The sequence below is a fragment of the Oryzias latipes genome, chromosome 6 (assembly GCF_002234675.1).
Source record: "Oryzias latipes chromosome 6, ASM223467v1".
Lineage (NCBI taxonomy): Eukaryota > Metazoa > Chordata > Actinopteri > Beloniformes > Adrianichthyidae > Oryzias > Oryzias latipes.
Genome location: NC_019864.2, coordinates 11654345 through 11679976, shown reverse-complemented (window position 1 = coordinate 11679976; position 25632 = coordinate 11654345). Strand labels below are relative to the sequence as shown.

Sequence of the window (25632 nt, the reverse complement as noted above, 5' to 3'; positions counted from 1 at the left end):
TTCGGCCAGAGCTCGGACAGATCACAACAAAACCATTCTGTCTTTAATGTTGCCTGCATCCCATCTAAAGCCTCGACACATGCAAGTGCAACCCAGTCAAGCCAAATTAACCTCACCTGTAACCCAGCTACAAAGGATGGCTGCTGGTCGCTGCCCTCTACTTCAAATGCTTTTTATCTTATTTTACCATCCCCCAATCATTAAACAACCTAAAAACTATCCTTCTCTTCAGTTTGCTGCATGCTTAATTAAACTTCCTGATAGCACTAGCACTCAACATGTTTAAAAGCTGAAAAAATGACATCACACTTTTGCTTGCTATGTAGTTTTTCTTGGAAATGACCGTGGTTTGATGAAAGCATTTGTCAACTGACTAAATGTCAGCAAAGAGTTTTTACAGTAGTGTTTGAGCAACAACCTCTCAAAAAAGTATTCAATCCGTCAAGAAAGTTAGCTGTATAAGGAGGCTATTGGGAATTCTGTTTGTCAATGTGAAATCGGAAAGGTGGGACATTCAGATCGAGAAGCTTTCTACAGGACTGAACCACGATACACTCTCAGATTCCAGGGGAAGATCTTGTCCCATGCTTGTTCACAAGACAGAACTACATATTAGTAGCAGAATCGACCAGAATTGGACACTTCAATCCCTCAAAAACACATTTAGGTCACAGGTGAAGCAAATAAGAAGCAAATCGTGGCTTTAAATGCTTTGGTTTAGCACACAAAAAAAGCCTTGAAGGTCAAGTTCAGAGTGCCGCCTTGCATCCCAGATGGTTTTGTATATGTGACATTCCTCTTCTCACATGCTCGGCTTCCACATTATTTATTGTGGAGGGATAAAAGACATTGGTGAGTGGCACAGTTTTGGAAAGGGTCTTCTTCATTCCTAGCGAAGAGCAGCTGGGCAAGGCACGGCGTTTGATTCATGAGCACAAGCAAAGAAGGGATCGGTAACCCTGCTCCGTATATCATAAAGAAAAGGAGGGCGAGACAGCAATAAAGAGCAGGAGATACAAATAGGGACTACAGTGTGAAGAAGAAGAAATAGGGATGGCAGGAGAAATGCTGCTTGACATGTAAGCAACAAGTCTTTCATCGGTGTAACACTACACTCCTGATTCATAGGAGCTTGGTGGAGTCAACCGCCAGCTCTGAGAAAAAGCAGAACAAGCTCATAACACTGTCCGCAATCACTCCATATCCCTGAAGGGGGGAGGATGTCCAATTCTCAAGGCATCATGGTAAAACATAGAGATGCAACAAAACAGCTGGGCATTTCAACAACCTCTGTAGGGACACACACACACACACAAAATGCTCTTGGCTACAGGAATAAGCAAAATGAAATCCTCAACACCTCCGAACATAAAATGAAAGTTGAGGCTTTGTGATTTGATGTTGCTGCTGCCGTTGTGATACAGCCACAAGGCAGGTCGTGACTCCGAGGTGTGCTGAGGAGCAGGTTGGCATGGTGACCATGACAGGTGGCTGACCCACCTCCAAAGCTATGGTATTCTAGATTTAATTTCCACCCCCACCCCCTTCTGCCCCCGTCCCTGTTGGCCGCCGGCTGCCGTCCTCAGCTCCCCACCTTCTTTTTTCTCCCCCCCCACCCCCCCTCCAGCGCCCGTGGCCCTGTCCTAACGGATTGTCTCACGCCTTTGAAGTGCGAGGGGAATCCGATTTGAAGCGGCTCTGCTAAATTGTTACACAGCCAGCCTGCCCGCCATGATCTAATCAGCCAATTGCACGCCACTGATTGTAATTGGATGAATTCCCTCGCAGGCTGTTAGGAAAGCAGGGAACGGAGGTTTGGGGAGGGTCATTGGGCCTTACGGATGAAGACAAATAGGGGAATTACACGAGCGAGGGATGAAGACGAACGGGGTGATGAGGAGATGAGAGGAGGATGAGCGTTGTCTCAATGGCCCATTAAAAGACAAGAGCCCGACAGGGAAAAAGGTGAAGCAGCTCAGCTGTCTGACAGAGGAGATGGCACCCGAGCCCGATCTGAAATCGGATTATCCTCACCTCAATTCAAAGCTGAACCAGGAGGAGGAAGAGAGATGTGTGGCTCCACTCCCACATGAAGAAACATTGCTGCTGCCTTCCTTTAAATTGAACTTGCCGGGGCATATTGTTTGCTTTACTTAGTCCACTCCACAAATGTTTGGTATAAATTTCAGCGTAAATGTGTTCACCATCATTACGTTAGGCACATTTTAGGAAAAAGATCCACAAATCAAGATGTTATTAAAGGTTTTGTCACTAGCTTAAAATCAAATCTGGATTTTATGCTTTTCTTCATATTAAGCTGTTATTACACTTTTGTGACTTGTAGTAACCTGTGAATTACTAAGAGATCTTAAAAATTGGATGTTTTGTGGAAAAAGCACTTATTCACTGGACATTTCTTGCCCCTTTTATAGACCCTTATATAGCAAAATAGGCAGACATTTTGAGGCACGCTATTGTAAATAGTGTTTTGGTGTTTTTTAACATGTTATTGTGGCGTGTTTCTCATGATGTAGGACATACGTAAAGAAAATGTAGCTTATAATTGTATTTCCATGTATTTTTTATTCAAATCGTTGCTAATCAGGAGCAAAGGAAGTTTGTAAAGGTTTGTATTTGTTACGTAGAAAGTGTGTAGTTACAATATTGTTCGCCACTTCTGTTGTACCAGTTCTGATAGGTTGGGGTGTGAGGGTCTGCAAGCTAGCGGGAGAAGTGTTTAATGAAGAAATGTTTAATGCAGATAGCAAACTCCTAATAGAAACATTAAGCCCCTGTGCTGTGTAGCTTAAATCCCTATGAAGGATTAACTTTGTAAATCATTGGTTTTCTCTTTGTGGCTGATGATGATCAAAACTAAAAAACTATTGTACATCATTGTTGTCCATATCTAGGGCTTCATCTGCCTGCTTCAAGGTAGATAGGTTATTTGACATGTTGTTTTCTTTAATGAAAGCAGTAATTTGCTAATCAGGAGAAGAGAAACCCATTTGTGAAATAAGTTGTGATGGATCAAATATTGAAATCATAAAGGCTGTTTACTGATGGCCAGAGGCTGTTGTTCAAATGTCTGTCCATTATGACCTTCCTGAAGTGGCGCTGGTGCTTCCTCCTTCATGTATATCAGCCATTGTTGTCTTTGTACTCCTACATGAATCGTTGATACAGCTTTTCAGTCCACAATGCCTCTATTTATCCCCTATTGTTTGATTTTTGTAACTGCAGCAGGTAGAAGTGAAGAGCGCATGTAAAAAAAAACAAATCCGTCTGATGACTGGTGATGCTGCTGTCCTCTAATACCTGGACATAGACTGTGGAGTATTTTACCCCAAACTAAAATGTCCTACGAGAACACTTTCAGTCAGATTCACAAAATTTCTGAAACCATCGAAGTTTACAAAGAAACAGAAAAAAAGCAGTTTGATGCTACTACGCAGACACTGGGCATGTGACGTGTTCAAGAACACGCTGAAAGCATGTTCAGTGAAAATAAAAATCTTATTGCCACAATCATCCCCTATTTTCTGTAGGAAGTAACTCATAGAGAATACAGTGTGGTGACGTCATGCTCCAAGAAAAGAATGATCAAAGAAAACCTTAAACCTTTAAACGGAAGGCGAATTACAACAAGAGTTCAACTATAAATGATCCACAATATCTAAAACACAGATCTGATCTGATCAGAAACTACCGGTCAGAGGGGTCGACCTCTGACCTGAAGGTCACAGGATCAGTTCCTGCCCTGTTTGCCAATGTGTCCATCTGTCCTTGGTCAAAACACTGAACTATAGGTTGATGCCAGAGTGTGTGTGTGAATAAGAGAATGGAACTGTGACTGTAAAGCACTTTGAACCTTCAAGGAAGGTAGAAAAAGCGCTATATTAGTATACACCAGTGGAGGGTCTGGAAGGATCTTTCTCAAGGTTTTTCCATAAAAAGGGGTTTTAGTTTTTGTTAACAAGGTCCAATGTTAGTTCACTCTGAGATTTACCTTGTCTACAAATCCCATAATTCAGGTTCTTACGGCCAAGTGTGTGAGTGTTAAATTATGTGAAATTATTTCAGTGTAGGGATTAGGAGACTTAATCTGCAGTGGATAGTGCACATGAAAATATTCAATCAACTTTGTTAGACTGACGTAGTTGCTTGTGTTTTCTTACAAAAATAAAAAAAAGTGTGTTTATTCAGCTTTGTATTTTGTCTTTAAGGCGGACCTGAGTGTAAACCTGCAAGACGACAGCAACTTCTTTTATGGCGTGTCCAGCCAGTATGAGAGCTCTGACAACATGGTTATCACCTCATCCACCAAAGTGTGCTCCTTTGGCAAACAGGTTGTTGAGAAAGTGGAGGTAAGACTTTGCTTTGATGGGAACTTCCTTGGATCGAGTTGTCCAGGGCCTTACCGCTATTCTGGGACTCGTAACCCTTGTGCTACCCTAGGCACTTTAACATTGGGAGTTGGGTCATCTAGACCCACTAGACAGTGCTCTGAATCTTTTTTCTTCAATAATTTGTGAATCTCACTGGTGTCCATGGATTACATGAAATCCTCTTCACCTTTATCCACCTTTGTCATGGTAGGGAGAACACGTCAATGTAAGGGTGGGGTCATCTAAGATAGCACAAGGGTTAAAGAATAAAAAGTCTTTCAGATGAAAAATACCTCAAGAGAATGACAAACTGCATATATTAGGTAATAGAGGAGCGATATTTTGATATTTAAGTGTTGCATCGAAAACTACTGCCATCTCCCTGAGTGAATAACTGCTGCTGATTCCAGTCAATTACAGCTGATCTGTGGTCAGGAAGCTGATTCACAAATCTCCCCAGCCTGACTAAGCCCTAAATTTCCTGTTAACTATGTAAGGTCATCGCCCTGCCCCCGCCCATCCGCTGACGGATTGTCCAACATAAATACACAAACACACACGTCCCTCGGTTGAGCCATCTGCCTCCGTAAGCCACATGATGATATCTAATGGCTTCATCATTTGATTATGGTTGCCACGAGAAATATGTTTATTGTCAAATGTGGCATGCCATATGCTGCATTAGGTATATTGCATTACTCACATTACAGCTTATCACATAGATCTAACGCATCCATTTGCGTTTTAGTGGGTCACATGACTTTTTTTTTCTTCTTTTTTGTGTGTTTTTTTGTTTTGTTTTCTGTCAGTCAAAATTTTTGCGAGCTGGTTTGAACTCAGCTGCTTGTCTTCCCTCCCCAGACGGAGTACGCGCGCTTCGAGAACGGGCGCTACGTGTTCCGGATCCACAGATCCCCGTTGTGTGAATACATGATCAACTTCATTCACAAGCTGAAGCATCTGCCGGAGAAGTACATGATGAACAGCGTACTGGAAAACTTCACCATCCTACAGGTACACACTGATCACGCTGGAGAGGTGGGGTGTGTTTGCGTTTCTACCGTTACACTCCTCATGCACGCTGTGATACATGGAAAGTGCTTTTAAAATAACTTTCTTCACGCTGTACTGTTACATAACACTCATGATTGGAAGAAGAGACAGGAAAATAACACTATCAGTACAGATCAGCTCAATTAATTATGAGCCACATGGGTTCAAGAAGCAAAAAACAAACTCTACTACTGATATTCTTTGATAAAAACACACAAACAAAAATAATAGCAAAAAAAGTTGCCTTAAGTTATCAAAATATGAGGCAGCAGGACACTTTCAAAGCACAGAAATCCCAGACATGTGAATGGAAAGCCCTGGTTCAAATCCTGGCTGGGACCTCCCTGTGTGGAGTTTGCATGTGTGAGATTTCTCGGGGTGCTCCGGCTTCTTCCCACAATCCAACACGCTTCACAGGTTAATCGGTATCTCTAAGTTGGTGTGCATGTGTGATTGTGTGGCCCTGCAACAGATTGGTCAGCTGGTCAGGGTGTACCCCGCCTTCGCCCAACATTACTGAAGTGTGCTCCAGCAACCCGGTGACCCCAAAAGGGACTGAGCGAGTTCTAAAAATAACAACATAAAATGACAAGAGACAATAAAATACATAAAAGACAGATAAGAATTGAGTAAAACAAGAGAAAGAAGATAAGTTGCCACCAGCTAACATCATAAAAAGGTAAGTCTGTGGTTGACAATTAAAGCTGTTCAGGTCTGATATCATGGAGGAATATCAATCTATAACTGGGGGCTAAAGCTGATACTGGTTGGCAGATCTTAAAACTCTAGTATGGCTGTGAACACTAAAAAACTCTGTATAGAAAACCATGAATAGCTTAAAGCAGTAAAGGTTTAAGCTGAAGCCATTATTCCAGAACGTCCTTAGTGGTTACAGACAATAACGATGAGGATTGTAACCTGAAGAGTTTCTTCTTTAATGATTCATACAAACATGGTTCCTTTCAAGGCCTGTCTTTATTTACTGAATCTCTTCAGTTTGAAACACCGTCTTTGCTGTTTCTACACTTTGTCCGGAGAAAAGGTGAGAGTTAATATAAAGAAAACAACATGCTGAGACCATAATTTTATTTTTTTCTTTTACTTTTTTGGAGCGTTTGTAATGAAATCCATATTTGTCGATTCTCTCCCAACTTAAACACATTTTTAAAAAAAATGTAAAAAGTCCCACATTTAGTGTTTTTTAGGGAAATAAGTGCAGGTAAGTCAGCATTAGTATGGCCTATATTTTGCTTCAAGTGTTTTGGATCAGGTTGAATGATGAATATCTCCCTAAAAGGGGATCAGAGGGATTAAAAGTAGTAGGAAATGAAATACATATAGAAAATAAAAGGAGAAATGTTTCTGCTAATCTCACCACTTCTTATTATTTTTTAGGCTTATGAAAGATTCAGCCTAAATGCCTGTAAAAAGTTGTTAAAATTGAAATGAACAGATCTGTCTGACATTAGGCCGTGGATTCAAGAGGCTGTTCTTTAGTTTTAAGCTGTATTGCAAGTAGACATCCTCCAGCAAACGGACGAACACGAAAGCACAATGCTAGCTTCATACTCTGCAGATAAGTCATTGTCTGCAAAGAGCTCAAGGACCAAAATAAACTCCTTAACCTTCATTTTTCACATGACTCTATACAGGTTCTTTGGAGAAGTAGTGTCTGCGTTCTTTTGACTTTTTTGTTCAGACATTATTTAAAGCTAAGCCCAGAGAAACGCGAGCTTTTATGCTGTTTCTCACAGTCCATATCACCCTTTCTGCAGCAAGTTTTCTGAATGAGCCTCTGTCTGCCTCAGACAACGGACACTGAGGCCAAAGTGAACCGAGAGGAGTGTATCGCTATAGTAACCGAGTGGTCCACGACAACAGGGTTCAAAGGCATTTGTGTTCCTTCGAGTGACGACTACATTCCTGTAGAAGGAGCCAGATGACAATGAGCCCACACTGACCTCTGTGGTCAATTGGGGCTTTATAAAAAGAACGGAATTGAATTGGCGACCACATTGCAGCATCTCAATGGGCTGATTTAGCTCCTATTAACCTTGAACACCTCATAAGCTTGTATATGGACAGCATATACAAAGACACGTATGTTATAGTGCAACGATTAATCACAGCATTAAGCACAGATGTATGTTTGTTCCATTGTCACTGTTAAAAAATGAAAATGATGTTTTTAACCCATTCTTGTGGCATTTTTCTCATGATAGAGGATATATGCTGTGACAATGTAGACTAAAATTGTATTTCTGAGTATATTTTTTATTCAAATTGCTGTGAATCAGGAGCAGAGAAGAAAAGGCCGTTTAAAAAAGCGTTTGTGCCGTAGAAAATACAAGCCATTCTGATGCATCCACCTGCAGACAAATAGATCCATGCACGTCTTCATTTTCAGTGACGGGGAGGGCAAAGGGGGGTTTGTTCTGTGCCAACAATCCCACCCAAACATTCAGAGGCAAATTTATGATGAGCTCTTGCTGCTCTGCACAAACTGTTCTACAAAGCAACATAGGTTCATTGACATAAAACGTCATCATTAAAACTAAAAGACCACAGAAACACGTTTACGATAGATCTAAAGATGATTGGAGTGGGACTTAAAAGCTCCAGAATCCATATTTCTAGCTTGACACAATGACTGATTTACAGAGAACCTCCTTAAAAAGTGCCAAAGATTGCGTAGAAAGCGATCCCACACATTTAGGATTTGCAGTGATTTACTAAAAGAATCAAAGTTTGAGTACAGGCAGCAGTTGGGGCTCTCATCAGCTGCCCCAGAATGCAACAGGCAGAACTTGGAGACAGCAGAGGAGCAGACTTTGTTCAAAAGAAACATTCAAGATAAAAATGGGACTTTGTAGAATAGAGGAAAATAGGAAGATGCTATTAATGTCAGCCTTTATTATTGTGACTGGTTCCATATCTGCCTTTAATGCCCCTCACGTTGTGCTAGTATCGCCCATGCTGCATATGCATCAGTGGTAATATTTTGCCCGTTTAACACAGGCATGCAGTTAGTAAAACAAGTGCAATGTGTTTTTTGCATGCTCTGTCCCGTTTGAAAACATTTTCTGTCATGAAAAGCTTTTTAAAAAGCAGTTTCATTTTGCAAAACTAATGTGTCACTCAATCCAAAGAGGAAAATGCTCAAACTTTGGGTGACATTTGTTTTTCACAGACACTCAGAATCTAAATCCAAAGCCTTAGGAAGTTTTAAGACTTTATATGTGGTGAGTTGGTGAAGAATCAATGGTTTATTATCTTTTATGTACTTTTATAAATAGTAGGAGCTGTTCCTCCTCTATTATTGGCATGTTTATAAGAAGACAGAGTGTAAAGACATGAATCTGCAGATGAAGAATGGGCTCTCTTGTGTGTGCTTACAGGTGGTGACTAACAGGGACACACTGGAGACCCTGCTGTGCATAGCATACGTCTTCGAGGTGTCCACCAGCGAGCACGGCGCACAGCACCATATTTACAGGCTGGTCAAAGACTGACACAGAGGCACTGGTGGGACTTGCCAGCTCTTTGTAGCACACCTGCGAGCAACGACACCAAAACCCTCAACTCCGTGAGCTGAAATCTGTCGAGTCGGTCAGGAGTCCAGAGAAACACTGGCAGCGTCGAGCGTGTGCGAGAGCAAGAAGAGGGGCTGGACTGGGAGACGGAGAAGCAGAAGGAGGCTGGATGTGAGAAGGATGAAGGAGTATACACTGTGGTTTCTGTACCAAAGGAGCCAACCACGGCCTTCGAATCATGCATGTCAGAGTTATCACTGCTGGTGTTTGTCGCATTTTACTAGAGCTTGTTTTTGAAGTCCATTTTTTTGTCATGCATGCATGTTCAGGGTATGTTTGCGACAGGAGAGATCGGCTGCCTCAGACTGCCATCTAGTGACTTACATAAGTATAAGCGAGTGGGGAGAAGTTACAAATAAATCAATTTACAGAACATGGAGGATTCCTCTTTTGCACATCCATTGGAGTTCACTTCTGGTGCCAATGTATTTTTTTTTTTGTCATTAAAGAGTTCAGTAATTATGTACAGCCCCATATTCATCTGCTCATCACAGAGCGGCTGAAAGGATTTTAAAGAGAAATTGTATTCACAGTTTGATGTTCACTGTTGTTTTGTCTTTTTGTCTTTGATTGACAAGTATCTGACTACAGACTGAGGCACATAATCTAACTGTTAACTTGAACCAGACAAAGCTTTTGTACGTTGACGGCAGATGTTGTCTGTACTTACCGCCAAGCGTCCGATAAGGATTCAAGTGTAATTCAGGATCTTCTCAGGTCTGGATGGCACAAATATCGTACAAATGTTTCTCAAGCTCCTTCAAAAATACAGCAGCCTGTCTTTTCAATGGAAACATGCCGTCAGACAGCTGCAGTTTCAGGTTCAGCTTTCATGTGTGACTGTGTATGGTTCTTCCACACACTATGGAGGTTTTTGTTTGTTAAATAAATAAGTTGTTACATTGCCAAAATGTCTTGTTTTATGACATTTTAAACCTATATAACCACGCATTTCTGAGATCCCTATCTCGTGATCTAAACTTTTCTTAAAAACTCAAAAAATTGTATAGAACATGCTTCGTGTTTTCTCTCCTACAGTTCATCATCCTTCCACTAGGGGCAGTAAAAGGGCTCTCATAAACACTTTGGTTGTGTCCGAATTCCCACTCTAACCCCCATCTACTAAAAAACTATATAGTGCAGCACTATGTGGAGCCCTGGATTTTTAAAAGCAATTCGGACACCATGCTCACTACTTTGTTTTTTTAGCGGCGGATATGATGTCATAGATTTCACAAAGTTAAAATCTAATTAATATGAGCATTTTGCGACAATTATTTATGAGTCAACTGTCTTCTGAAGATAAAAACATTGATGATTTATTGAAAAAATACATTTTTTAGCAAAAATTCTTCTGATGCTATGCATTGTGGTCTATATTTGCTGATAGCGAGCATTGATGCACACTGGTTTTTCGCAGAGACATCTGGGAAATTTCTAGGGCACTTGATTTTGGAATGTAGATTCAGACAGCACTACATAGGGCCAAACGCACTATATAGTGCACTATTTAGGGGTTAGGGTGGGAATTTGGACATCTTAATCTGGAAAAGTTTCTCATTTTCAGAATATTATGGTTACAATAATGCATCTATTGTTGCTCATTTTTAAAATCATTACTTTATGTGTTAAAATTAGGAAAAATCTGTTTATAATTATTATCATTCATGCATCTTGTTCCGTTTGTTTCCTTTCGGGGTCACAGGGCTGCTGGAGGCTATCCCGGCCACTTAAAATTATTATTTTTTTTAAATTGCTAAATATTTTTATGGGTTGTATCAAAGGGTTTGAAAAAACAGCTTACTTCACCCCCAAAAAGAGAATTTATATAATTGTAGTAGACTTTTCTGGGTTAATTATCAAAAAAACAAAGAATCAGTGAGTCTGAACGCGCGCGCGCGCGCACACACGAGGCTCCACCCCCTAAAGTCAGCAGACGCCTCACACCTGGAGCCTAATTGACTTGAAGGTGGCCACCGGCAGGTAGGCAGTGTGGTCCTGTGGGGGTGAAGCTCCAAAACATGTGCGTGTCGTCCGGCTGTCGTCTTTTGAGTCGTGGCTCTCACGGTGCGCCATGAACGTCGCATGGGGCCTGCTGGCCGCCTTGAGTCTGCTGAGCGGCTCGGAGTCCTGGTGCTCCCCCACCACCTACTACCAGAACTGCTGGATCCGGAGGTTCCCCGGGATCTTCATCGACCTGGAGGAGTCCCAGAGGAGAGGAGCGCGGCTCCTCAACCTCTACCAGGAGGAGACGGCGCTGAAATGCAGCCGCACCTGCTGCCTGACGCAGAATTGTGAGTTTCACGGGATTTGTATTGTTTATTTTGTTTAGTTGTTTCCTGATGACGTCATCCCCACCTGTTTTCCTGCAGTTTCCTGCAACCTGGCCGCGTTCCAGTACGAAACCAGTCCAGAAAGGCAGAACTGCTTCCATCTGCACTGTCCCACACTGGAGAGCTGCATCCTGACCCACAGAGGCAACGTTGTCCTCTATAACATCACAAAGGGTAACTCGCAGAACTGCCCTACAAGCATCTGTTGTTTATGTGGAGTTTCATTGCAAAAACGGGGAAAGTATTTTTTTTTTTTAGCACAAATGAACAGTTATTGTCTGAAAGTGCAAACTTGTAGAGCAAAACCTTTTTTCAAAGCATGATTCAATTCATGGTAGAATGAGTAAATAAAAAAAATGAATGGTTATAAAGGTGAAAAAAACAAACAAAGACGAACTAAATTGATTTTAAGATAAATTCAGGCACTGCAGGTCTTTAACCCGTTTCTTTTTTCATTTTGAAGATCTGTTCACACCAGGCATGAGGCGCTGTTTAAATGCGGCTTCTTGTACGATGAAGTCTGAGGTGTTCACACTGGACAAGAAGGGAGGGGCTTCTTCTTTTGCTACTGTTTACTAGCACATGTCCGCTAGGGGTGTGTAAAATACATTTTATTTAATGATGGGAGCACTAAGCACTGCCACTGTGTCACATATATTTGCTTTTCACCCAAGCAAATTCATGGGGCTTTTCTTTGGGTAAATAAGACTTTTTTTTTTCCAACACTCAATATATAAACCAATAAGGTTTTATGAATAGGGCTGAGAAAATAAAGTGCTTTTTGTTTCCAACACTGCTAAAAGTAGCTGAACCTGGACTTTTGAAACGGTTCAAGTGTTTCAACGGTGCTTCAAAAAAGAAAAAACAAAAAACTCTGAGTTTTCCCAGCCACATTGAAATGTGATAAAGCAGTAAACCTAAACACAATACTGATAAGAAAAGTAAAAGCAGGGGTCTTTAATGTGTGGATAGAATCAAAATATTGTTTCTGTAGAGGTAACCTCCCAGTTGAATTCCACTGAAGAGTCACTTTGTTTCTGATGCACTTTTTTGGCTCCTTCACTTTTAAAATGAAAAAACTCATTGGTTTTTATTGTTTTATAGATCCTGCAATACTGTATATGAGATGTTATCAGTAACCTGAGATGAATGCGTTTCTCCATGCACTAGGTGCAGATCCTGATCTGCTGGTGTTTGGAAAATACTTCTCGTCAAACGTCCGTGTGTTACCCCATCACTACAGCCGGATCAACGCCTCGGATGCCCTGCCTTCAGACAAACGCCAGTTCATTCGCCCTGCTCCTGCAGTGCCGCCGCTGACGTCTGCAGCCACGGTTAAGCCGCCGGCCTCAACAGGAGCGCACGCCACCGCGGCCGAAGAAAAGGTCACAGCGGTCCCTTCAGCTGCCTCCATGGAAAAGATTCCAGCCACCTTAGGAAGGTACGCTCAAACCGTCACACCCGCTTCCCCCTGTTTGTCAAACACGGTAACGTCCAGACGCCAGCCAGAGACGTCTCCAGGCTTCCCCACAGCAACTACTCAAGCTCCCACTTTCTACCACTCCACCCTCACGCCCCCCCAGGTGACCAGCAGCCCCTCAACTGCTTTCATTCTCACGACTAGCTCTCAGGATGACAATGACACGGCGGGCAGCCTGGAGAGGAACCACACTGCAGGCAGTGAGGAAGGTCAGGGAGGAGAGGACGAGGACACGGAGTTTGGACCTGGATGGCGCATGGCCGCTCACACGTTGCTGGTTGCAGTGGTCATCTGTGTCACGGTGCTGCTGAGCTGCTGCTGCTCCATTCTACTGCTGGTGAGCTGGAGAGGTCAGAAGAAGAGGATGGGCCGCTACCGCACATCATGGAGAGGGAAGAAAGGCTCCATGCGCCTCATCAAGTATGTGCTGGTCCGAGAGAGCTGCTGAGGGCGGAGACCAGGGAAGAAGGCGGCCTTCAACAGTAGGATCGGGTTTAAAGATGAATTCTTTAAACGGACTTTCACTTAAAAATTCCAATAACAGTTCAGTAGAAGAATGTGGTTGTCTCCACGTTCTGCCTGATGAAAACAGACCCCATCCAACCAGAAAAACCACCACCAGAAGAGTAAATCCTTTCCACGACTGCTGCTCGCTCATCAGCAGCACAAAGACGAGACTGAAGCAGAAACAGGACAGCTTTGGCTGCGGATGAAATCGCTAATATTGCTCTGAAGCGGGGTTCACACCGGCCTCTTCAATGTGCGTGCATGAGGTCTGTGTCAACGGGCGTTTTCCCGCTCATGCGTAGAAAGTTTCTATGATTGTTTTCCGGCTCTACGTACAAAACGTGTGGTCATTCAATGAGCATCCAGTGGCAACTGTTTGAAAATTGATCATGGAGGAGAAACGAAGATTTGGGGTTTGAATAATACGACACCAAGTCTTTCAGATATTGGAAAAGAGATTACATTACATTTAACAGCAAGCCTCTTCTGTGCTAGTAAACAGTAGAAAAAGGAAGAGGCGCCCCTCCCTGCTTGTCCAGTAGGAACATCATGGGATAAAGATGCATTCAAGGATGCTCGTTCTTCAACGTAGCTTGAGGGTGAAGCATTTTTCTAGCAGGAGGGGGATCATTTGCTTTTTTTCAGTGCTTGGAACTGGTTTTTCTTAAACAATTGAACAATCAGAAACCATCTTTACTCGTTTTATTTTCTCCGAGAAGCGATGGAAACTTGTGAAATGGCTGTAGGAATGTTACAGGAAGCAGCCCCACCTTACTGGTTCACAAATGTGGATGACACCTGTGTGAAGACTGAAACCAAGGCGGTGCAGTGGACCAGAACATGACATTAACCAGAGGGGACAGCAGGAACAGCCAGCTGGCCCTTCTGGACTGTGCAGTCATTTAACCTGTACACACAAATCTACACAGTAGCTGTTGTTGCTTCAAAGTTGTCATTTTATTCAACCTCCACGCTGCTAAACTTTTAATAAACATTAGCCGTTTGTCTGAACTGCTACCAGCTCTTAATTCCAACTTGTATTTGATATGTAAACTTCATCCCTCATAGCTGTAACGTTAACCTGCCAGATTACCACAGAAATCAAACGGGGGACCAAATATTGAAACAGTAGAAGAGTTCAAAAACCTGCTGCTGAAAGCGTCCTTTCACTGAAGGAAGAGCTGCTGCTGAACCTGAGGAGTGTGGAACACAAACTCTGAACTGAGCCTCTGTTCCACAAACGCTTTGAACATACAGAAATACTTACAGCAGGACATGCGTGTTATGCTTTTATTTTTGTATTAAGCCATAATATCCACCTTACATGACCCTTCTACCCTTAAGGATGCTCACACATGATTTGCTGTGAGTGAGACGTTTGATTCCTCAGAAATCCAAGCACAGCATGTATTTAGACAGGTCCTTGTCCCAGGTTGAAGACTTTCTTAACGGCCTCCTTGTACTGCTGCATGCTCCTCTCGCTCCCTCCTTCGTTCTTCAGCCTCGTGACGGAGTCCCTGTACTCCTGCACGTCCCTCCTCTCCAGCAGCTGCTCCCGTGCTTCCTGCCCCTCTCCTTTCATGCGAATCAGCAGGTCTAAAATGTTCTTTTGGGATGGGCTGTCCTCCCACATATACTCCTCCATGTCTGCCACAGTCTTCTCAGCCTCCCATGGCTCCTTTTTCTGTGGAAAAAACAAAGATGTGCATAAAGTTAGATTACTTTCATTGGAGTAGAATGGAAACGTTCCATTCTGATGGGATGTCTTCATAAGTATTTGTGGATCTACTGTCACTACCTTTCCTGGAGAACATTGCAAACTGCTAAAGACCCACTCTGATGACAAATGGGGTTTTAATGTTTTTGTAGCCTTTTCTGATGGAGAACAGAGAAAAATAAGCGCATTTCTTTATTTAAATTGTTTTGAATCAGAGCAGATGAAAAAAGGTAGTTTGAAAAAGATAATTAAAGGACAGGTTGTTTTGTTTTTTAGCTAAAAACTGCATACCCATAATTAAAAGACCAGTAGGAACGCTTTGACAATACAGAGGTTTAGAGTGGGACTTGAAGGCAAGGCGGGACCTGAACTCTGTTCTGCTGGAATCTAAGTTTCTGCAAATAAATGCGAAAGCTGTAAATATCTAAACCTGGTTTTGTCTGCTCTGATCTGGGGGGAACGTGCAAAAAAAAGATTTTTGTGGAGGAAAACTGTCATTCATGGCGTCATTTTGACAACATGGGCCGTCAGTGTTCCTGACAGTCTTTTTCGTCCCTCTGTATGCCTTGGTGAGAGGTAAAGGTTGGAGCAGTCATTCCCGCCCCCCCGCAGTAAAGGACTGGACTTTAGAGGCGGCGTTCCCGCTCTTCTAGCGAGCAGATGTTATCACATCAGCGGCTGCAACAGTTGCTTTCTTTGTGTTCTTGCGTTACAGCCTGGTCCCTCTCCCAACAGCCTGCTCGACAAACACTGTGTCTTCTATTGTGCGTCCTAAAGGCCACTGGACAGTGTTCCGTTTCCTGACTCAAGTCCCCAAACATCTTCGCCGTGGTCGTCCTGAAGGCAGAAGTTACACAACGAGGGCAGACGCTCGTGCTGGAGCGAAGACCTGAAGACGGCCTGCTCTCATGGGGCTTTTAATGTGAAGGAGTGTCGGGGTCAACACCTGATCTCAGAGTCCATTTTCCACTTAGCTGTAGAGAAATGTCACATCGATTATACTGCCCATTCATCTCTGATTCCTCCCTAATGGACCCGGCCTCTCAGACCACTGGGCAGGAGGAATGACCTCCTCTGCTAAAAGCTTACGCGGCTTTCCTGCCAGACGCATTTAAATGATGGGGAGAATAGAAACGATTGAAGTTTGTTTTGTTTTTGTGTTTTTAAGAAGAGCCTTTTTAAGTAAACCAGTCCACAAGCATTCAGGCAGCAGCTTCATCGTGGTTTTGATGGATTCATAAAAAAAGTTAACTAATACTAAATTTGTTAGAAATTCAATGTTGATTATTTCAATTTAATCTTAATACTCTAAAGTATTTTCTTTTCAAATGAAAAAAAAACACTTATGAAGTTCTAACTAGTTGTGTGAAAGGTTACCCGATAAAATGGGTTTTAAAATGATTTAAGTTGGTGTTTTTATTAAACTGTTAATCAAAATATCTTATAAATTTAGCTTTTTCTAAAATCAATGAGGCTAAACTTTTGTTGTCAGAAATACTTAAAATATGAAGTACAAAATGTGTAAATGCATAAAAAAATAAAAAAAGCAACTTCTAAGGAATTTAATTCTGTAAAGGTTTTTAGATTTTGATCATCTTTTGATCTATTTTTAAAGTGTTCCTATTGGTCTTTTAATTATGATTGCGCTGTTTTTTTGTCAAAAATCAAACACCTGGTGTTTTCTAGGACATAGTTTCTGCAGAGCAGCAGGAGTTGAATAGAAATTCACCTGAGTTTTGGGCAGGACTCCTGTTGAGAAGCAACTCCGGCCCCGTTCCCTCCCCGCTGCTGAGAGCTCTACGTCTACATTCTCTCCTGCTAGCTAACAGCTTCTACACTCCCAACCCATCATTTATAAAAATGGAGAGTAAATTGGAGCTATCCAGCCATACAGTTTGATCCAGATACCAGCTGAGACGAGGAAAACAAAGATGTTTATTTGTCTACAAGTGGATTCATCAGAATGAAGCAGAGCCTGTGGCCTTCTGACTGTAGCAGCTATGTGACTGCTACAAGCTTTTTCCATGGTGTGCTATCATATTGTTCATGATTTCTATAAAGAAATGCAATATTTTCTTTATACATGTCCTCCTTTATCAGAAAAATGACAAAAGAACGTGTTAAAAACACTATTTTCATCAGATCGGGTCTTTAAAAATACGACCTTTGTTGCAGGACTTGTGGCTGCAGTTTGCCAAGTTTCTAAAGAAAATGCATCCGATTTTAAAGTTGAAAACTTACCCAAGACTCGTGGTAGAGAACCGTCAGCAGATACATGGCATAGTCGTAGTTCTGCTGTCTCAGTGGGCAGCTGATGAAGACGAGGAGCAACATCAGAGCATTGAAACACATTTATTTCATATCCTTTTCTTTAGTTTAACTCTTCAAGTCGATGTAAATTCTACGTACACAAAGCGCGGCCATTGAATGCACATTAGAGGTGGAGCTTTGACCAAGCAGGGACGACCCAAATCTGGTAGTGCCGTATGGATGACGTCCCCTTTAGTTTATGGACGTACCAACCGTTTGAAAATGAGTCATGGAGGAGAAATGAATAATTGCGGTTTTTGCCCGGCAGGAGTTCTGTGACACCAAGTCTTTCATACATCATGTGTAGTTGTAGAGTTGGATAAGCTCATTCTGATTCTAAAAGCCAAGACATCGCCTGTCTGTCCTTGGAGAGGAGCCCGCCATGTGAATACCCCTGAGCTTTCTTCTTTCTTTTCCTGGAATCTGTCATTTTTTTGGAGTTTTTCCTTACCGAGGAGGAGCATCCAAGGACAGGGATATCCAGTTCAGTCTAGTCTGTTTACAAAAGCAATCAGCTTTTCTATTTTATAACTGATTTTATGTTTTGTTCAACTAGAGAAGCCTGTTAAGACAACCATGTTGTACATAAAACTGAATTGCACATATCAGAATGGAGCTGTGAAAGCAAAAGTCACCAGATTTGCACCACTTTCACATTCTAACCTGTAAGAGGTACATGTGCTAGCGTTGGGTAGCGGTACTAGCGCGTTCTTGAACATGTTTGAACGTAACGCGAGGCGTCGGGGTTTACCTGTCGGCTCTGATGGTGAGCACATCCGTGTCTCTGCAGTATCTCTCACCAACAAGTTTGAGCATTTTCTTGCGTGCGTGGTCATCCAAGTTCAAACTGGACAGCTTGATCTTAGAAGCAGAGGACACGGGATTATGGGAGAAAATGCACTTAACAGTCCAGACAGAAATCTATCACAAAATGTGGTTATTTTAGAGCAGCTTATGTTTCTCTGCATGTGCACAGTCCATGAATATCTGCCTTTACACTGACTGACTTTTTTTTTTGGTTTTGATTAAAGTGATATTTAGTCTTTAGGGGGATGCATGCTTTGGCCCACAATCTCTCCCCCCCCCCCCCAGAGATGACGGAGAGCAGATTATATCTTCATTACGGGGTTTTATTTTTAGGGTTTCGACCCAGAAGTTCAGTTAAAAAAGATGCAAAATAAAGGTTTTGAAGTTCGTGAGTCCATCAAGTGTTCAACTTTCAAGGATACTGACTGGGTCCGTTCAGGATTTGGAATTTCACTGAGCTGAGATTTGCCGTCTAATCTATTCCCCGATCTAATCCACCTGGATTAGTGTCCAGTTCCTACCTTGCTGATATAATCTAAGGCAATGTGTCAGCGGAGCAGATGGCTGGTGATTAACAGGAAAAGTGACGGAGACACTTTGGCTGGGAGAATAATAAATGTGTGAAGGACACTTTGCTCCAAGTGATGCTTGTTTAAGTCGGAGGGTTATTTTGTTGGATATCTAAAAAAAATACTAAGAAATTCCTGACATACGAAATAAAACAAAAAAGGTCAAACTTGTACTCGACTGCATCAGCTGATTCTATACTATATGAGATGTTTGGGGTCACCCTGAATGATTCAGCTTTAGGGATTCATGGCTGCTTCACCTTCAGCGTCATGTTCTAATCAAATGTATGTTTTGTTTACATGTGTGGCTCTGGTCTGATGAGAGGCCTGCATATTGATGGATTAGTGCTGGTTGGGGATTAAGAGGAAGATTAAAATGTCTCAGCAAATATGTCAAAGCTAAAGAGTCACTTTTGCCTCTGAGAATTGTTTGATTTATACAGAAATAAGCAAAAACGGATGGAAAAGACGGAGCTGAAACGTCCAAAACGTCTCCGTAGTTATTAATCTGTAGACTCCTTGATGCAGTGACTCAGGTCGGAGAATAAATGTCTCCCATTTCTGATGTCAGCGGATCAATGCGCATCCCTATAACACTCTAATCTCTAGTTGGATGTCAGGCATTGGCGTCCACAGACGCCACACAAAGCAGGAGTTATGTATGAAGTGCAAAAGCAGAGCAGAGACTCACTGAGAGCTGAACGATGCGAGCTGCAGGGTTCCTGATGGAAGGACCAGCAGACACAAAGTCTCTGCTCTCTACTTTGACTGGGAACTGCTGGTCACATTTGGGCTCCGTGTCCAAGGCGGAGGGCCACTCTGTGCAGAAAGCTGAACGACGTGTTCTCATCAGCTACAGACCAAATGTCACCGTGACAGAAGCGGCTCGACTCAACTCACGTTTCAGGGCTTCACAGTGCTTCTTGATGGCTGCTGGGGTCAAATGTAGAAAGTTGGGGATCTGAAACATAGAAGGCATTTCTGATAAAGGTTTTTAACACGTCTAATCATTTACTCCTGAACATTTTTGCCCCAAATGTTTTCTCAAAAACATGGAATGACACCAGTCTTTAGAGGTCTTACTTTGGCGAGGTAACTGACGCCATGGCAAGCTGCCAGTGTGTAAAGGTCGTGTGTCACAGTACATTTACCCATAGTGCACGGATTGGTCATATGTGGAAAATGTGAGAAAAGTTGCAGTCTTTATGTGACATGTTCACAGATGTTTCACTACATTTAAATCACAGAAGAAGTAGGAATAAACCAGACAAAGAACATGTAAACCAACGCAGAACATGAACCATGCAGGATTACTGCGCTGGTCATAGGTAATTTCAACGTGATACGTGAGCCGTATGTGCAAAATAAAAGTTAAACATCGGTGGTGCATGCAGGAAAAGTCCGTTCATATCTCCACATGTGGAACGGTCGTGGAAAGCCACAAATTTGCATATGCAGCTCGCAAAAATCCCGTAATAAGTGCGCATAAACTACGTTAAGGAGGCATGGACTGTAGATTTTGAACAGCTCAAAACCAAATTCACGTAAAGACCGATCAACCAAAACCCTTGATGGACATCTGTGCAGATCCACAAATGACGAACGCAAGAAACACGTATAAATGGCGTGAATCACACATGTATCAAAGACCAAAACTTCATACATTTTCATCTTCTTTTTGGCAGCTGTGGCTTATTCTCCAGAGACTTATAGTGTGAAAAATATGGTAGATTAAAAAAAGGAAACACCGGTATTAAAAAGCTGTAACATTTTAAACTCCTACCCTCCCTCGCCTTCCAACTCAAAGCCAATCATTGTGCTCTTTAATCCAACACAACAGCCTCTGCAGAATTGTTGATACCCAAAACAATGGCTTTGCACAGATCCTATTAGGTATTATTATTCTATTCATAAATGAAGAAACGGATAAAAAAAGGAAGTGTTGAAAATAGATCTGCAGGGAGCCGACTCATTCCACAGAGTCAAAACTATGGCAGCATTTCTAGGAAAAAAAAACAAAAAAATCACATTGAATGAATCCAAATATTTATATGAAATGTTTGACATAGTGGCTCCCTTTGCTTTGTACATTCAGTTGGGTTTGACATCTGGAAGATGAACAAGTAGAAGACGAAGCAGAAGTGCTCACAGGTCAAAGAGAATTTGACCTGCCACAGATTAAGATACTTAGCGCCGGAGTTCTGAATTGAGCGGTTTTAAAGGGCATGGTAAACAGGAGAGGGGGGGGAAATCCCCTTGATCCTTTGGGCAGAGGGCATTATATAAAGCATAAAGTTATATAAAAAAAAAAAACTTCAACTTTCTATGAGTATGAGGGTTTCTCCAAGAGTGGACAGAGGTTCATCTTAGTTTAGGATGTTTTATGTATTAAAGGTAAACAAGCTAGCCGCTGCAGCGTGAAAGCGGTGCGTCAGACCGTCCTGCCGAGATCCAGCTGTGACGAGGGCAAGCGGGTGGATCTGCAAGTGGCTGGAGTCCAGATGGAGCATCTGGTGTCTGCAGCTCAGTAATCCCAGCACAGAACCGCCGCCACGAGAGCTGGCCGCGCAGCCAAAAGAGCTCCACCCACACCAGCTACAATTAACTCCTCTCATCCTAATGAACGCCCGACTCCATTTCCAAAGCATGGTAATCCACTGGATATCCAACACAGTAACAGTTTCTGAATGAACTTTGCCTTAAGAAGCTGCAAGTGATGTAAATAACCGCCCAAAAACACCATTATTTGGATCCTTTACCTGCTATTTTGCCAAATTCTAAAACTATCAACCTCATGACGTACAAAAAAACCCAACCTTTATTAACTCCAAGTTGCCCTTCTTGTGTGGGGGAACACCTCCTTTCACCGGGTAGCCCATCCTCACAGGGAGGGGGACGGAGTTTGGTCTGAAGGGAGTTGCAGCCGGATAAACCGCAGTCCAGTCCTGATCCATCGCCATCTTCTCTGTCCGGGGCTCCCCTGCCTGCCGAGCCAAACAGGAACAGAAAATTCTGTTTCACAATTTTTAGCAAAGAAATGTCAATTGTGTGAATGTAAATCTGGAAAGTATTCTGAACAGAAACAAACACTCACTTCTCTCCTTGGTCTTCTCCCTAATGTTCCTCTTGCATTTCTTTCTGGCAGACCTAAAATATATAATTGTACAAGTCTGTGACATAGACATGCAAAATTCTGTCACACAAATGTCCTAAAAGTAACATGTTATGGTAAAAGAAACTGCTACAACCAGAAAAAAAACCACAGCAAAGCTGAATTTGGTCACTTTTATTCTCAGACAATTTCATCTCTACGGTTTTTAGGTTGAAAGTCTTTAAAGTTTCTCTTCCACCCAAATGTAAGATGACAGGAAGGTCATTGTTGTTATGGCTGTGCTCATAATATCTATTATGTTTGTTTCTTTATAAATTCATACTGCTTTTTTTTCCTAAAATTTTAACAGAGTCTATCCATAAATGAATAATCTGGGTAGTGGTGGGCGTTTTCTCAGAAGCCTCTAGATGACATCGGATTAGTGATGCTTTCAAGTACCACTATAACATTCATGCACCCAAATGCCAGATGGCCTTTTTGTGTATCCTGGAAGTCACAGAGTTTATTTATAACATTTAAAATTGGTTCAAACCTCTGATTTGCACAACAGATTTAGCTTGAGGAACAAAAGTATGTTGGACATGCATGATGGGATTCCTCATGGCTCAATTCTAGGACCATTGCTGTTCCTGACATGTATTATAAAGCCTTTAAACTTTTGGAATTTTGTTAAACCATTCACTCAACAAGTCTTTTACTCCCACGAATAATATTTAAACACCTTCTGGGAAAAAAAAACAGACTTCCTGCTAATCTGTATGTGTGAATGCTGAAAGCTAAAGCTAAATATGTTAAAGTTCCACTCCGATCATCTTTTGATGTATTTTCAAAGCTTTCCCAGTGGTCTTTTAATTACGATTATGCTGTTTCTAGCCCCCCCAAAAAACAGTCATTTTCTAAGACAGACTGCAGAGCAGCAGAAGTTCATTAGAAGTTGGGGGCGGGAGTGTAGGTGCAGAGACCCACCCCATCTCCTCCTCCTCCCTACCAGTCGCTAAGAGCTCTCTATTTACAACAGCTTCCAACTTTCACATCCTAAACCTAATATTAGCGGTGCAACAAAAATGGCGAGCAATAATGGAGCTATTCAGCCGTACAGTTTTGATCCAGATGCCAGATCGGACGAGGAAAACAAAGACGGACGTGGATCTATTTGTCTGCAAGTGGATCCATCAGAATGGGAGTATTCTCTACGGCACAAATATGACCTCTATTAAACGGCATTTTTGCATCTGCTTCTGATTAACGACAATTCTAATAAAGAAATACTCAGAAAAGCTACTACAAGATAAATTTTCTTGATATAAAAAGGCCACCAGAACATATTAAAAACAACTAAAAACACAATTTTTTTTGCAGGGCTCCAGACTGCGACCAATTGGTCGCATTTTGCGACCAAAATTTGAGAGTGTGTGACTGAATTTTACATCCAGTCGCACATGCGCGACCAGTAAATTTGCCTCCCCCACCCTACATATTTTTTTATACATGAAACGTGGAAGGGGTACGTCAATGATCAATGAAATAATCAATGAGACGCGAGCGCACACGCACGCAGGCAGACACACACACTCGCGCACATACTCATGAAACGCGAGCACACACTCGCGTGATGCCCATCTGTGAGGCGGCCAATGCGTGTGAGAAGAATAGGGAAAGCCACTGTAAGTGGCTAAAATGCGTGGAGGGGGAGGGGCCTAGAGATAATCGAGCACGCGTAAACATCTGTGGGAAGGAAACGGAGACAAATATCACAACCTCATCATGTGCGTCTGAGCTATGAATAAGCGAACTATTGATTTGTTCTTCCGACCTGCGGCTAGTGTACCAGTGCCAGAGTGTACAGCAGGGGTCTCAAACTCGCGGCCCGCGGGCTATTTGCGGCCCCCAAGATGATATTTTGCGGTCCCCGCCTTAATATGAAGGTTTAATGTTACTGCAGCCCGCCAGTTTGTATGAAAGACACTTTTTCATCGTCGTGCACGGAGCTGACCAACCAATCACAGTGGGGTAAATGACTCTTGGGGGCGTGACATTGACCGGGCTTGAAAGCAGGAAACCTGACAGCCCCCTCCCCAGACCACATGAAGGACTTCCTTACTTTCCTTTTTAGAACGTATCTATTCGCTCGTAATTTTCTACATACATGCAGTCCGTGCTGAACTTTTCTCTGGGCCGCACAGACCCGGCGGAAGGTTTAGGTTTTGGTGACGGTTACGGCGGCGCATCAGACGGTTCCGCGGGAGATGGTCAGCTGAGGAGAATAATTTAATGTCCCACACCTACATGCGTGACAGCTAACGGGGCTTGAACTTTAAACACTTATTGATGCACACACTTATTGTGCATCTTGGCTGTACCTATTTGGTGTCACAAAGATAAATTCCCATCCGTTTTCTTTACTTATTTGTACTGTCATGACAGCGATGGTGCTGTCAGTTTACCTCGTTGTTGCATCTTCAAAAGTGCAGAATAAAATGTGACACTGAATTTGAAACAGCACATTGTAATTTCTGCATCTATTATTAAAGTATTTATTAGTAATACAGTGGAAATTAGTGGATTTGGTTAGCATGTTGATTTACGGGATGCGCCTCTAAATTTTCTGGTTGTGCCCCTAAAATTTTCAGTTGGGGGCCACTGTGCTCCTAGTGAAAAAAGTTAGTCTGGAGCCCTGTTTTGGAACTGGTTTTTAAATGCAACTCATCAATATAATGAGTAATTGAAACATTAAAGTAACTCATGTCAAATTAGCTGAAGAAGCAGACTATCGCTGAACCACAAGACAGTAAATAATAAACCATAAAAGCTGCTACAGTAACTTATTAGTAGAACTCTGCGTCTTCAATAAATAAATGAAATAAAGCAAAAATAAGTGAAAATTTCCAAGATTATGATATAAAAATATGAAACCATTTTCCTTCATAAACACTGTTTTTCTCATCAAACCTTCTCTTTCTAGGACCTCCTTGATTACAAAGCAGTACTTTTACCCGCGTCTGAGCCAGGATGCTGTTCAAACTATATTACAGGACTTACTACAATTTATTATAACCACAAATAAATATTGCACCAGAGCAGCTAAGTTATACGTCAGTCTGACCATAAACATTCTAGTCGTCCAAGAACCCGTCACAAGAACTACCGCAAAAAATTATATTTGTTTCTACTCAAATCCCGTTAGTTTTTGTTAAAAACCTGTAGTACGATTAATCTTGACACAGAAAAGAAGTGGTATACTATGCCGTCGTAGCACCTTACTAGCTAGCTAACTCAGCATCCCTGGTCTTAACTTAAATTAGCACTAAATAAACGTTTTGACTCGTGCAAAACTCACCTTTGTTCCTGGAAGAACTGTTTACAGACAAAGCTGTGGCGTACGTTACTCTGCTGGCTGGTTTTGACTGTCCAATGTAAGAAAAACTAGTACGACCTAGACACAGAAGTGCTTTGCCTGCGTGCGCAGCCATCTTTTCCAAGTGACGACGGAAGCCAAAAGGGACAAAATACACCGAACGCAAAAAGGCTCAGCCGTGCGAATAGTTAGAAATTGTGCCTCCTGGGGGTTGGTCAGCTGCATGGTCAATTAAAGCTTTAAAGTATAAACTCAACACAATTTTATGGATTAAAATAGCAAATGTGATATACCATTTAATATATACTAATGACAATAATCCCATTCGATGTGCGTTCTTACTGGTAGACTCACGTTTGACCAGCTGTTCGCTCTCATCTGCCAGCTGCTGCTGTTTGAAACAAGTGG

General features: G+C 42.2%; 3 protein-coding genes across 5 annotated transcripts in view; 2 read left to right on the top strand and 1 right to left on the bottom strand.

Moving 5' to 3' along the window:
• The window catches only part of tead4 (TEA domain transcription factor 4), a gene marked incomplete at its 5' end in the record, with an annotated part of 30610 nt that extends 20665 nt beyond the window's left edge, over positions 1-9945 (top strand). The window contains 3 exons of the mRNA XM_011476549.1: positions 4227-4367; positions 5250-5402; positions 8840-9945. Of these exons, the coding sequence (XP_011474851.1) occupies positions 4227-4367; positions 5250-5402; positions 8840-8953 (408 nt within the window). The remainder of the gene's footprint in view (positions 1-4226; positions 4368-5249; positions 5403-8839) is intronic.
• A 909-nt stretch (positions 9946-10854) lies between these two features.
• mansc4 (MANSC domain containing 4) lies at positions 10855-17306 on the top strand. Of its 3 annotated transcripts, none has more exons than XM_011475896.3 (4): positions 10855-11328; positions 11407-11541; positions 12538-12808; positions 12992-14362. In XM_011475896.3, the coding sequence occupies exons 1-4, from the start codon at positions 11109-11111 to the stop codon at positions 13293-13295; spliced, it is 930 nt and encodes a 309-aa protein (XP_011474198.1). In that variant the 5' UTR covers positions 10855-11108; the 3' UTR covers positions 13296-14362. The 3 variants fall into 3 exon arrangements, with proteins under 3 accessions (XP_011474198.1, XP_004069938.1, XP_011474199.1); XM_011475897.3 differs by lacking the exon at positions 12992-14362 and adding an exon at positions 15787-17306 and having other exon boundaries at positions 10858-11328; XM_004069890.4 differs by having other exon boundaries at positions 10857-11328; positions 12538-14362.
• mrps35 (mitochondrial ribosomal protein S35) lies at positions 14630-25377 on the bottom strand. The gene is made up of 8 exons (XM_004069500.4): positions 25207-25377; positions 21852-21904; positions 21574-21741; positions 19658-19718; positions 19449-19588; positions 18133-18242; positions 17313-17382; positions 14630-15038 (listed from the first exon to the last, which is right to left on the bottom strand). Exons 1-8 carry the CDS (start codon positions 25337-25339, stop codon positions 14766-14768), a joined length of 1008 nt encoding a protein of 335 aa, XP_004069548.1. The 5' UTR covers positions 25340-25377; the 3' UTR covers positions 14630-14765.
• Positions 25378-25632: the final 255 nt, after the last annotated feature.